This window comes from Aspergillus oryzae, chromosome 3, assembly GCF_000184455.2.
Source record: "Aspergillus oryzae RIB40 DNA, chromosome 3".
Taxonomy (NCBI): domain Eukaryota; kingdom Fungi; phylum Ascomycota; class Eurotiomycetes; order Eurotiales; family Aspergillaceae; genus Aspergillus; species Aspergillus oryzae.
Window position 1 is genome coordinate 4,002,293 of NC_036437.1, and position 12,359 is coordinate 4,014,651.

Consider the following 12,359-nt stretch of genomic DNA (forward strand, 5'->3'; position numbering starts at 1 on the left):
AAAAGGCGTGAGGGGGTTTGGATTGAAGATTGGTCAGTACTCTACCAAGCGGAGTAGAAGAGGATACAGGCCATCAACTTTGACATAGAGATAGGTTCGGCATCACTGCTGGATTGCACTGGTAGTCAGCTCCTTAAGATGTCGAATGGAAAGAAGTGTCGAGGTGACGGGAAGCGGTCTGCCGCCAATTGATAAGGATGGCAAGTGAGCGCGTGACCGGCCGCTATCATTACCTATCATAGCAGAGATGCCTTGCTGCCTGGAGTCTCTGCCTTAGGATCTCTTTACAAACATGCCTCAACCAAGGGGAAACCAGAACACGTTTAAATCTCCTAAAATCTATATTCAAAGTGCATCGAGCTAGCTGCTTTCTATCATTACCCAAAAAGAAAAGAAGAAAACTCAGGAAGAGCATATGGTATATGAACAGCTAACTTCCATCAGTCAACAAATGTGGCTTGTATACTTAAATGTCGAAACTTTTTGCACGAACTAATACTCCATCATCTATGCCTTGGTGATGACGGCATCCAGAGCCTGCTCCAAGATCTTCAAGGCTGTCTTAATCTGATCCTCGGTGATGGTCAGAGGAGGGACAAAGCGGAGGCAGCCATCACCAGCAGTGATGATCAACAAACCGCGTTCCCGCGCGGCAGTGATCAAGTCCGATGCCTTAGATGTGAAGTCCTGGGAGAGCTGGGCTCCCAAGATCAGACCGCGACCACGGATCTCCGAGATGACGTTAGGATACTTCTTCTGGAGAGCCTTAAGTCCCGAGATGAGTTCCGCCGATTTGATCTCCACGGAGTTCTGCAGCTCCGGAGTTGCCAGGCGCTCAACAATGTGGTGTGCCACGCGGCATACCAATGGGTTACCGCCGAAGGTGGTTCCGTGGTCACCAGCCTTAATATGCTCCGCAACAGTCTTGCCCGAGACGATGGTTGCACCGATAGGGACTCCGTTGCCCAGCGCCTTAGCCGAGGTCAGGATATCCGGGTGCGCAGCTTCACCCGAGGCGGGGGCAAGGGAAGGGTGAGCATGGGCCCAGAAGGTACCGGTACGAGAAAGACCACACTGAATCTCATCGAAAATCAAAACGGCCCCGACCTCGTCGCAGCGTTTGCGGAGAGCTGCGAGGAACTCGGGAGTAGCCACGTTGACACCACCCTCGCCCTGAATTGGCTCTACAATAACACCGCAAGTCTTGTCCGTGATAAGGGTCTGAAGTTGCTCTACATCGTTGTAGTTTCCGTACTTAAAGCCCGGGATCATGGGTGAGAAAGGTGTCTGGTATTTGGGGTTGGGGGTAGCGGAGAGAGCGCCCATCGTGCGACCGTGGAAGGAGTTGTGGAAGGAAACAAATTCATGCTTTGCGCCCGATGGGTCAAGAGACTTGCCGACCTTACGAGCGAACTTGATGGCCGCCTCGTTCGCCTCTGTTCCCGAGTTGGAAATGAACACCTGGGATGCATCGCGCATGGCGCCAGACTCCCGTGTCTTCGAAATCAACAACTTGCTGAGAGCGCCGGTCCATGCATTGTGATAAAGGTTCGAGGCGTGGATGAGTGTCTCGGCCTATGACAAATTGGTCCTAAATCAATAAATGACCCTATGTTATACTCTGCCGTAGCATATGCACACCTGCTCAGCAATAATCTGTGCGACCTCGGGATCACAGTGACCAAGGGAGTTCACGGCAATTCCAGCTGTGAGATCAAGGTACCGCCTGTTCTCCATATCCCACAAGTAGCATCCTTGACCTTTAACCATCATCGGCGCAGGGCGAACGTAGGTGGGGACCATGAAGGGCGCTCGCTCTTCTACGAAGGCCATTGTTGCGGAATCGGCAGCTGGGTCGGGATTGGGTAGAGATGTCTGTGACAAATTTTGTTAGTTTATATAGCAGGTATCTCCAGGCCTCAGTATACCTTTGCCTGAGTCTTCACATTTGGGCCTGTCGCAGCAGATGCGAATCGTCGCTGAAGCGGTGACTCAATTGCAGGGACCAGCTTCCTTGCGAGCGGCAGTCGCCGCGAGGCCACACGTACAGAGGCCATTCGGATGGAAGTAAATGGAATGAAATGAAAAGAGATACAAGCAATTGAGACTGAGAAGGGAGTATTTAAGAAGAATAGAGAGGGATTCGGTGAGTCATTGAAAGGAGAGAAAAACGAAAGGACGAAATGTACGGGTCAAACAAATCCCGCGATATCGGGAAACCCATAAATGAGCAAGCGGCTTATCTGATCAGAAATTGTATTGTGATTTGCTCCGCAATTAAATTCATTTACCTAAGGTAACTTGACTCAGACTCGTCTCTTCTGAAGTCATCTTTGACTACAATAATTCCACCCCACTCGTGACTGTCGCAGCACCTTGCATAAGAAAAAAACTCCTGCACCCAGCATGGCTTTCTCACTCGCTTCTCGCCGGGTTCTCAATCCCGTCAAGACACTGCGCATCTCCACCCGGGCGTTCTCGAGCCATCCGGTCCTCCGCAGTTCCGACGACAAACCCGCCTTCGCATTTGGAGGCGGCCCAGCTCCTCCTCGTCTACCCAAGGAAGAACAAGAGATCTTCGAAGAACTTCAAAAGAAATCTACCGGTGCCTTCAGCACCCCACGGACGACCCCCCAAATTAACCAGTCACCCCACTCCGAACCGGCCAACGAAAACCCCGAGTTTAAGGCGTCAGGAAACGGCGAGGAACTTCACCCAGATCTGCGAGGCGGTCTTCAGCCTGAATTTGAGGGCGAACGGAATCCTAAGACAGGCGAGGTCGGTGGACCAAAGAACGAGCCTTTGCGTTGGGGTGCTGAGGGTGATTGGAGCTATGGAGGTCGCGTCACCGATTTCTGAGTGGCGGATGCGATGTATTTTATCGACGCGTTGTTGGCGAAGAACTCGTTGAATTTGTAGAAGTTGTGGATTTCGGTCATTGCATCAGTCGGCGTTGGGTACTACGATATCAGATGTATATATATTTGAACGGACCAGACAGGCTACGGAAGCCTCTCCTCTCATGTTTTCTTGTTACTTTGTGATTCTTCTCAGACAAATGTACCATAACGACGACAAAGCAAGGAATAAAATGTCTTCGGCCATATTTAACTATTGGATACGATATTAGCTCAAATGCCATGGGAGCTTTTGGTCGTGTACGAAGATAGATCATCTATATGCTGGACAAAGTCTCCGGCCACGACCTAATAGCGCTTAGATAATGTAGATCATACAGCCTAATTTATATTCAAGCCATCTGAACCAGACAATTCACGCTATGATGCAAAGGCTTGGAAGCTATATTAACCTTGTATGTAGGGCGGAGACGCGATATTTGTATAAGCAGCAGAGCTTGAAACCCCGCAATTTGCAGCGTGTGTTTTACAGCACGACAAAAGATGACAATTTCTCAGACACATGCTTAGTCGATGAAGATATTCGGGTCCTTTCTGCGGAATACCGGTCCTCATTCTTGAATCCTTGCAAGGGTGGCTTTCCCGGCTCTACTTTCGTTGAACCGATCCAGTTCGCCGCTGATCCAACCGCCGATCTTAGCCATCTCCTCAAGATTGATTCCCGTGTGCATTCCAAGGCTATGGAGCGTGTGGACCAGGTCTTCTGTCGAGATATTGCCAGTGGCGCCCTTGGAGTAGGGGCAGCCACCGAGTCTGCCCACACTACTGTCGAAAATCCGAATACCATGCTCCAGTCCCACGACGGTATTAACCAGGGCCTGTCCATATGTATCATGGAAATGCAGAGCGAGGTCGTTGTTCGCGATTCCTGCCGCTTTGAGCGCTTGTAGGAGCTCCATCGTACGTGGGGCTGTTCCCATACCCGTGGTGTCAGCTACTGACACTTCGTCGGCACCCATCTCAAGCAGTGTGGCCGTGATGTCAGCCACCTTTGACGGTGGAACATCAGGGCCTTCATACGGACAGCCCAGGGCGACGGAAACATATCCTCGGACCCTAATGTTTTTTGTTTTGGCCAACTCTACAATGGGGCGAATACGTTCCAACGACTCCGCAATGGTGCAATTGGTATTTGCTTTGGAAAAAGCTTCCGTCGCCGCTGCAAAGAGTGAGATTTCGGTTGATGTTGATGACTTAGTATTCTCTGCAGGGGCACCTGCAATATCCATGATCTTGACGAGATTCTCAAGCCCCTTGATATTAGGGACCAAGTAATTGTATGCAATAGCATTTTGCGATTGCGGTGGGGATGTGAGAAGTTTTTCACATATTTCCGCAGTGCTTGCCATCTAGGGGATGAGAGATAACATTAGCTCGCTATGGTTTGAACAAAATGCCAGCCGTTTCGTACCCAGTCAAGAAGACTGAAGAGCCGGGAATATATACCTGAGGCACCCATTTGGCAGGGACAAAAGATCCAGCTTCAATTGTTGTCACACCGGTTTTTGATAGCTTCTCAATTAGCTGAAGCTTGGTTTCGAGTGGTATGGACTTCTTCTCATTTTGCAATCCATCTCGTGCCCCTACTTCAACAATGCGAACATGGTCCGAAGTTAACCGCGCCTCTGTCGCAAAGCGTCGAGTGGGTGGAGCAGCTCGAAGAGCTGTGAAGAGGCTGAGTCTGGGTCGGAACTTGATCATTGTGGAAGTAGCAAATTGCCAGGGTAAGAGGGAAGCGAATATTGTCTAGAGGACAATAAAAACCAAGGGACTGAGGAGGAACTGGAAGGTAGACAAAATCATCTGATCAGAGAGCTTTTGGAGATCAACCGACGAAATGCGGAGAAGCGACCACGGGTTAGAGTCGGCGGAACCCCCACCTGACCTCACTAAACCTGATTCACGCCACTTTCCTTAGTCAGGCCGACTAGACTAATTTCTGAAAGTCAATTAATTATCGAATTTCATCCCACTTCCAGATTGTCCCACGCACGTATACACACGAGTGCGTGACATATACAACTGGGCGAAGACAAAATGGAGGAAACAACGGCAAACGGATCGCCAGTCAATAGCACTTTGCGACAGCCTAAAAAAAGATTTGTCGGAAGACGCACAGCGGACGCCCAGGCGCAGAAGGAACAATCGTCGAGCCAAAATGATGTCGAGTCGACAAGTATCCAGAAAGGTTGGCCATATAGCCTCCTTGATTATGCTTACCCTGAAACATCTGCTGACAATTTACACAAGCTGCTCCCAGGAGAACACCTCGAACCCTGAATCAAGTCCCCCCGGAAATCCTTGAAGACCCCGAAATCCAAGCCGCAATCGACCTTTTGCCCAAGAACTACTCATTCGAAATCCCCAAGACAATCCACCGAATACGCTCATCCGGCGCAAAAAGAATAGCCTTACAGTTCCCAGAGGGTTTGCTAATTTTCGCAACCACCATCTCCGATATCATCACCCAGTTCTGCCCAGGAACAGAAACCCTCATCATGGGAGACGTCACATACGGCGCCTGCTGCATCGACGACTATACCGCGCGCGCCCTGGGTTGCGATCTCCTTGTCCACTACGCGCACAGCTGTCTCATCCCAGTAGACGTCACACAGATCAAAACTCTCTACATCTTCGTCGATATCAGCATCGACACCTCGCACCTGATCGCAACACTAGAGCGCAACTTCCAACCAGGCAAGACCATCGCAACCGTAGGAACCATCCAATTCAACGCCACACTCCACGGCCTAAAACCCGTCCTCGAGCGCGCAGGCTACAAAGTCATCATCCCACAAATCACCCCCTTATCTAAAGGCGAAATCCTAGGCTGCACATCCCCCCAGCTCTCCTCCGAAGAGATCGATCTCCTCCTCTACCTCGGCGACGGCCGCTTCCACCTCGAATCCGCCATGATCCACAACCCCTCTATCCCCGCTTACCGCTACGACCCTTACTCGCGCATTCTCTCCCGTGAAACCTACGTGCACGATGAAATGCACACTCTCCGCCGCGACGCAATCAACACCGCCAAGTCCGCCAAAAAATGGGGTCTCATTCTCGGATCCCTCGGCCGACAAGGTAACCCCAATACCATGGCTATGATCGAGAACCACCTTAACGAGCGCGGTATTCCATTCGTCAACTTACTTCTCAGCGAGATCTTCCCGGGAAAGTTGGCGTCCATGTCGGACGTTGAATGCTGGGTGCAGATTGCTTGTCCGAGATTGAGTATCGACTGGGGTTATGCATTCCCGCGGCCACTGTTGACGCCGTATGAGGCGCTAATTGCTTTGGGAGTAAGAGAGAGCTGGGATACTGCCAATAAGGGCGTCTATCCGATGGATTTCTATGCTAAGGAAGGCCTTGGAAGGACGAAACCTAGCCAGGCGATACCTGGCACTGCCTGAAGGTAAGACCAAAAGAAAAAGAAAATAAGTTAAACAAATTGTGGTCATTATAAGATACCACGCTCGGCATTATGATTTTGCATGACATGTCCATATGAATAACGCATAAAAGTCGCCATATATAGAAGCTTGTTCAATGGTTTAGAATATCTTACATCACCACATGGCCTCCCGGAGGCCCAGATAAATAAGGGCAGAAAGGAGGTTTCTTCCTGAATAGTTACTAGTATTACATACAATATCCTGAATCGTTACAGCGACATTTCATCATCCCTTAACTTCGTCGGCACTATCCGTGTTAAGATCACTTGCGCTTCCCCGGCGAAGCGACAGAATGCTCTTGCTCGCCAGTTCATCGGCAGTTCGTTCGGCCGCGCGCCATCGCGTGACTGCCTGTTCAACATCTTCAAACATTTCTATCGTGTCGTTGATGATACCTCCTTCGTCTAACTCCGGAACCTGGGTGCTCTCTCTCGACCCGCTGTCGCTAGTCATCGGAAAGGCGGGTCCGAATCCGCGCTGAGGGAGGGGATTGAACATGACAGCATTGGTGAACATACGGATCAATTCTTTCTCCAGCTGTGCCGAGTTGACTATTCCTTTGGGAGGAATAACGTCCTCGGTCTTCTGCAGCATGAGAACTGCATTCTTCGATGGTGTTCCGCCATTCGGGGCCGGGGATTCACCATCTGCGGCGGGCGTGTTTGCGGCTTCTGTAGCAGCAGCCACGGCTTTGCTGCCTTGATGAATGGATGATTTGATGGACTTCAGATCCTGTGGTCGGTAGATGAGATCTCGATACCCCGGGGCATCGCGTTCGGTCAACGGCTTGGTGAAGATTGATGCGTGTTTATGAGTAGTCACATCATTCATGATCGGAGCACCCGTTCTAGGGAAGTTACGAGCGCAGAGAACATAAGATGTCGATTGATTCGGGTCAATGCGGCTGATGTGGTTGATCTCCGGAGGCAGGGCTTCTGCTTCCAACGCTTCACTGGCACCGCGCTTACGTTTCGGTCTGCCTCGACCCGGGCGGTCCTCTGAAGCAGCGGTACCTTTGCGGCCACTAGAAGGACGGGGTTCGGGCTCAGCAGCCTCCGAGATTCCAGCTGGCGTGCTGGGCATCTCATGCTTAATCTTTCCCGGGTATACAGATTCGGACTCCTCATCGCGGGACAAAACAGAACGCCCCCGACTTCTAGACGAAGTTGCACTTCTATCGCGGCCCTTGCCGGTCTGCTTCTCTACCTTCGGCTTCAGCCCTCCCTTGCCATCCACCTCAGCCCCTGCCAGTTCCGATTCCCTGCCTCGCCCAGAGCCCTTTCCTTCATTTCGTCCACGCTTCCGAGGTGGAGGCACAGGTTCTTCGGGCGTCGCTTCGCGAGACCCCATTAATGAAGGGGCCTTCTCGCTAATGGGACTTACATCCTCCCGTCGCGGCCGTTCTGGCGAACGAGGAGACACTGGTATGCTCAGTCGAGGAGTCTTCTTCCAAGGGGTAAGATTGCCGGGAGTGGCGATTGTTAGACGGGGACGCGCACTCCTGGTCTCCGAGTAAAACAAAGCTTGTGCAGCACCAGCTGGCGTCTCATAGCCAGTGCCATAACCGCTAGGCGCTGGCGATTGCGCCACGGTAGAAATAGGCTGCGGAGTGGATGGTACGGTTGTTGGTTGAGGCGTCTGGTACGCCGCTTTTGTTTCTGGTTCCGGTAATGGTTGAGGCGGATGCGAGGGGAAGGGTCTCCCTGTAGTGGTCTGACCAGAAGGCTCTGGAATCGGCTGTGAAGAAGCGGGTCGTGGGGTCTGAGGGGGTGGGTTCAACGACCACTGCTGGAAACTCGGTTGAGGTGGAGGCCGAGGAGCCGTAGTGGCTGGAGTCTTTGGCGGACCTTCTTTGCCAGCTGGTTTGGCGGTGGAGATTGGTTTCTGATGGGCGGGAGAAACAGCTGGGGCATTTGTATTTTGTGGGGCTTGCGAGGAAGTTGCTGGCGGAGAGGGTACAGAGCCAATGCCCGGAACTGGGGTAGCGGACGGGGGCATAGGTTTCTGTACTGCAAGAATATTTGTTGGTGTTTGGTTGACAGGAGTATCCCGGGGTGCCAGGGGAGGTTGTTTGGGTGTTGCGGCTGGCTTTCCATTGAGGGCCTGTGGTTGAGGTGGTTTGGGAGTTGTTTGGGGCATGAGCTGGCGACATGCGGGCTGTTGCTGCGATGGTCGCGGCGGCGGTAATTGCGACTGGACTTGCGTGGACACCGGTCTCCCCTGCGGTGGTACAACTGGTTGGACAGGAACACGTTGCTCCTCCACTGGTGCTGGATGCGGCGTTGACACCGGGGGTTGTTTCGCGATGTCCTCCTCTTTGCTTTGAAGTTCTACTCGGTATTGCTTGGTATCATTTCCGGGCACTAGTTCTATAGAAGGCTTATTCGCATCCTTGGGTTGTATTTGAGCGGGCCTCTCCTCCTTGGCGTCCACATCCATCGGCTCTGGTTCAGGCTCGAGTTTCGGTTCGGGCGCTTGTGGGGTAGGTTTTTGGATAACTGGCGTAGGCACAGACTCTTTGGGTGTTTCGCGCTCCTCCTTCTGTAGTCGTTCGATCTCATCTTTGATCTCTTTATACCTCGCCTCCTCATTCCTGATTTCCCTGGTAACAAGTTCTTTGTATCGGGCATACAGGTGAGAAACCAGGTCCGGTATGATCGCAGCATGGCTCATTCCCTTATCGACCAACCCATCCGGCCGCGGACTTGTAATCTTCCGTTTCTTGGGATTAGTACCATTGCTTTCCACATGATGGCCGTTGGGTTCGAGGGAGGAGATGATGTCAGCGGAAGTTTCACCATCCCGCATCAAGGTCGTATACAATTCCTCGAGAGCCTCCGGGGCAAGCCGCCCCGCATCGAAGGTACCATTCTGACGGATAAACGGGTTGTTGCGCAATACATCGGAGATGGAAACGAAACTGGTGGGGCGGCTATCTAGGGCGGCGAGGGACTGAAAGAAAAGGAGCGACTCAAACGGAGTGTAGGCCGACAGAGGAGGCATCCCCCATTGCCCGTTTGATCGGCCACTGGGGGGAGAGGATCTTGGGATGGGGGCCACGGTGAGAAAGGTTGTACGATGGTTGGCCCGTCAGAGAGCTCGAGTTCGGGCAACCAATGGACCAAGAACAACACAGCAGTGGTCCAGATCCAGGCCTGAGGAACGGGGCAAAAGCAGGTGATCGGAGGATTACGTGGAGCCAGTCAGACCATCTGCGCAGAAAAATGGACAAAGGCCGAAAACGGGAACAGGGAACAGAAAATTAAATCCAGGGAGCAAAACGCGGCCGTGTCACGTCCACAGGATTTCGAGAGCTTCAAAAATTCTCAGAAAAATCGTAGAAATTTGAGACAATAAGATTAAGGGCGCGGGTCGGATGGAAAGGATGAAGATCCGGATGGGGGAGGGAAGATGACAAGTAGACGATATGAAGGGGGACTGGAGAATCGAGATGGGAAGGGTTAGTGAGTGTTTGTTCGGACGAGCTCAATCGTTCACTTGGTCGTCTGCCTGCCCCGACGGGAAGAGAAATCGAAGAGACCAACTTTTCCCTGCCCGTCAGAGGGTCACGTGAGGGAAGGGGATCGCCCGCCAAGGTGATGTTATGGTACCGTATGGGGCATCAGTGCCCAGTTGTATGGATCCGTATTACCTGCTAGCCATGCACAATGACGACAGCCATTTTCCGGTTGCTGGGAGGCCTTGACTACAGTGGTAATACATAGTAACGATACCCATGGAGCTGAAGCATACACTACTACAATAGTAGATACATTCCAAAGTCAATATGAGATGTAAGATAAGACTCTTCAAATTAAATCCCTCCCGGAGAATTCTAGACTCAAAATAATATCGGAAATTGCCCATGGACCGTTAACTGCCAAGCTATGAAAGATAATGATGTAGCTCTGAGTAGAAAGAGTAGTCGTGAGTCTACTTACATAACAATACATCAATACAATACATTACTACCGACCACGAACCCCACGCTGTCAGGGGCAAGGCCAAATATAAAAAATAATCAACATTAGCCCCTTTCTGGCTTTTTCTTACTGGTGGGCGGACACTCATGATTCTTCAGCCTCCATGGATTCAGGAGGTCTTCCCCCGATTAGCAGCGTCATCGTCCATTCGGAGTCCTTACATTCTTACATACTTGTACTTTCCATACACTCTGCACAACCACAACGCTACTACATATTGACATGAGGACTATAACGTGCCTTGGCATTTGAATGATGTGTTAGAGTTCACGAAGTATCTGCGTCATTGACTTTTTAGCACCTTTGGCTCCTTGCTCGGTGTAAGACTTTAATTGCAAACGTTCCGCTAGTCGGGCAACCCTTTGATTGTGATTGAGGGTAGGATTGATTGGATCTTAAATGCTGGTATTATTACTGGATTTTAATTAGATTTTCATGACTTTTCAATTACGATGGAGTCTGGTGGAGAGCCCTGTGACTATTGAGTATTGACCCGACTAATTGGCCTTACCTAAACCTGTTCATTTTATTAGTTGAGTCGCTAGTATAACTCTCACAACCCTTTTTTTCTTCGAGTTTTGCGTGTCTTCTGTCCTCGAATATCACTTCTCTTACGGTGACAAAACGACAGGGAGGCTTCTCGTATGCACGGCTGACTCGTCATCGTGGTGCCCGTGGATAGACTCTTAGATCCCTTCCCCCTCCCCAAACGAATACTACTTACACTTCTCTTTGGGCCGACTGATCTTCCCCCGAGCGTGCATTGCCCCTATCACCCCCGTCCGGGCTTTGATAACTACCCACTAAAAGTGGTCCCTTTTGGCCCTTACCCATTCATTAGTGCGACAAGTTTCGATCTTCGGCCTCCTCAGTCCTGCGATCGATCAAAACCCCCTACATTTTCCCATACATTGCGCTCAGCTGGTTCTGATCTTCTCACCATCATATATACCTTTGACCCTAATACCTTAATCATCCGCGATTTGACTCTTCTGATTCTTTTGGGATTGTACCTCAAGTTCCACATCAACCTTGCCTTATACCCACCAGTTTTCATTGACGCACGCGCGCGCTTGGGAACACTCCTTTTTCTACCCCCCAACACAGCGAACGAGCAACTCCTTGCCTTCCTTCTTCCTTGAGCGGCTGCTCTGCCATATCGTACCTCTTCGCCTCCACACACTCGAGTAAAAAGATAAAATGTCAGACGCCGATCAGGGCTGGAAACCAAATGGTCGTCCTCAGTCGTTCGTACCCCCCATTTGCTCTCCATGAGAGATACCTGAACGTTGAGGTTGACTGATACACGGCAGGACCATGGCACAAGCTTTCTCAAGCACGCTAGATAGTCTCTTTGCGCTGGACTCGGATGTCCACCACCTTGAGCAGACTGTGGATGAGAGGTATGTCTTGTAACCGTTGCGAACCCCTCCTTTCACCCCCGAACTACGCCGAGATAAAGACAACTTGGGAAGCTAATCGCGGAACGTTATCATCAGGAAATTTCAAATGATCATCCAAAACCGAGAACTGGAAGAACTTCAGGCGAAAATCCGTGCGACCGAAGAACGCTTGAAAGCACGAAAGTCCGTGATCATGGATGGAAGCGGCCCCAGGAGCAATGGAGCGCAGAGCGACGGCGGATACCAGTCGACAGGTAAGTCGTTATCCCATGAGCAGGTCTGTTAGCGGAATTAATATCGCTAAATCTTCCTGATACCTATAGAATCCGCATCATCGGCAACATCTCCAACGGACACAGCAGGCCACTACTCCAGCGGGGATGAACAGCGGCAGCATGGCCAGACACGTAATTCATGACTTGATACAACCGGCCAGAGTCGACTGCAATGGACACGTTTGGCTCAGGAACGGGATTATGGATTTGATTTCTCTTCTATTGTTTTTCCAAGGCGGGCATGTCTGGAGAATTTGATTTATTTAATTTGTTTTCCCCTCTTCATCTTCAGGCGCTGTATCGATAGTGCGTTGAATGGGGACAGGCC

At 51.0% G+C, this 12,359-nt stretch overlaps 5 protein-coding genes across 5 annotated transcripts; 2 read left to right on the forward strand and 3 right to left on the reverse strand.

The window, feature by feature from the left end:
- Positions 1 to 507: 507 nt before the first annotated feature.
- On the reverse strand, positions 508 to 2,057 carry AO090026000394 (acetylornithine transaminase; the record flags this gene model as incomplete). The annotated part of the gene is made up of 3 exons (XM_001821804.3): positions 508 to 1,575; positions 1,642 to 1,875; positions 1,929 to 2,057. 3 exons carry the CDS (start codon positions 2,055 to 2,057, stop codon positions 508 to 510), a joined length of 1,431 nt encoding a protein of 476 aa, XP_001821856.1.
- Positions 2,058 to 2,406: 349 nt separating this feature from the next.
- On the forward strand, positions 2,407 to 2,859 carry AO090026000393 (succinate dehydrogenase assembly factor 4; the record flags this gene model as incomplete). Its single annotated transcript, XM_001821803.3, has 1 exon — positions 2,407 to 2,859. One exon carries the CDS (start codon positions 2,407 to 2,409, stop codon positions 2,857 to 2,859), a length of 453 nt encoding a protein of 150 aa, XP_001821855.1.
- Positions 2,860 to 3,469: 610 nt separating this feature from the next.
- Positions 3,470 to 4,619, reverse strand: AO090026000392 (hydroxymethylglutaryl-CoA lyase; the record flags this gene model as incomplete). Its single annotated transcript, XM_001821802.3, has 2 exons — positions 3,470 to 4,267; positions 4,365 to 4,619. The coding sequence occupies 2 exons, from the start codon at positions 4,617 to 4,619 to the stop codon at positions 3,470 to 3,472; spliced, it is 1,053 nt and encodes a 350-aa protein (XP_001821854.1).
- Positions 4,620 to 4,955: 336 nt separating this feature from the next.
- On the forward strand, positions 4,956 to 6,328 carry dph1 (2-(3-amino-3-carboxypropyl)histidine synthase; the record flags this gene model as incomplete). The annotated part of the gene is made up of 2 exons (XM_001821801.3): positions 4,956 to 5,106; positions 5,169 to 6,328. The coding sequence occupies 2 exons, from the start codon at positions 4,956 to 4,958 to the stop codon at positions 6,326 to 6,328; spliced, it is 1,311 nt and encodes a 436-aa protein (XP_001821853.1).
- A 267-nt stretch (positions 6,329 to 6,595) lies between these two features.
- On the reverse strand, positions 6,596 to 9,373 carry AO090026000390 (uncharacterized protein; the record flags this gene model as incomplete). The annotated part of the gene is made up of 1 exon (XM_001821800.3): positions 6,596 to 9,373. The coding sequence occupies one exon, from the start codon at positions 9,371 to 9,373 to the stop codon at positions 6,596 to 6,598; it is 2,778 nt and encodes a 925-aa protein (XP_001821852.1).
- Between the last annotated feature and the right edge of the window lie 2,986 nt (positions 9,374 to 12,359).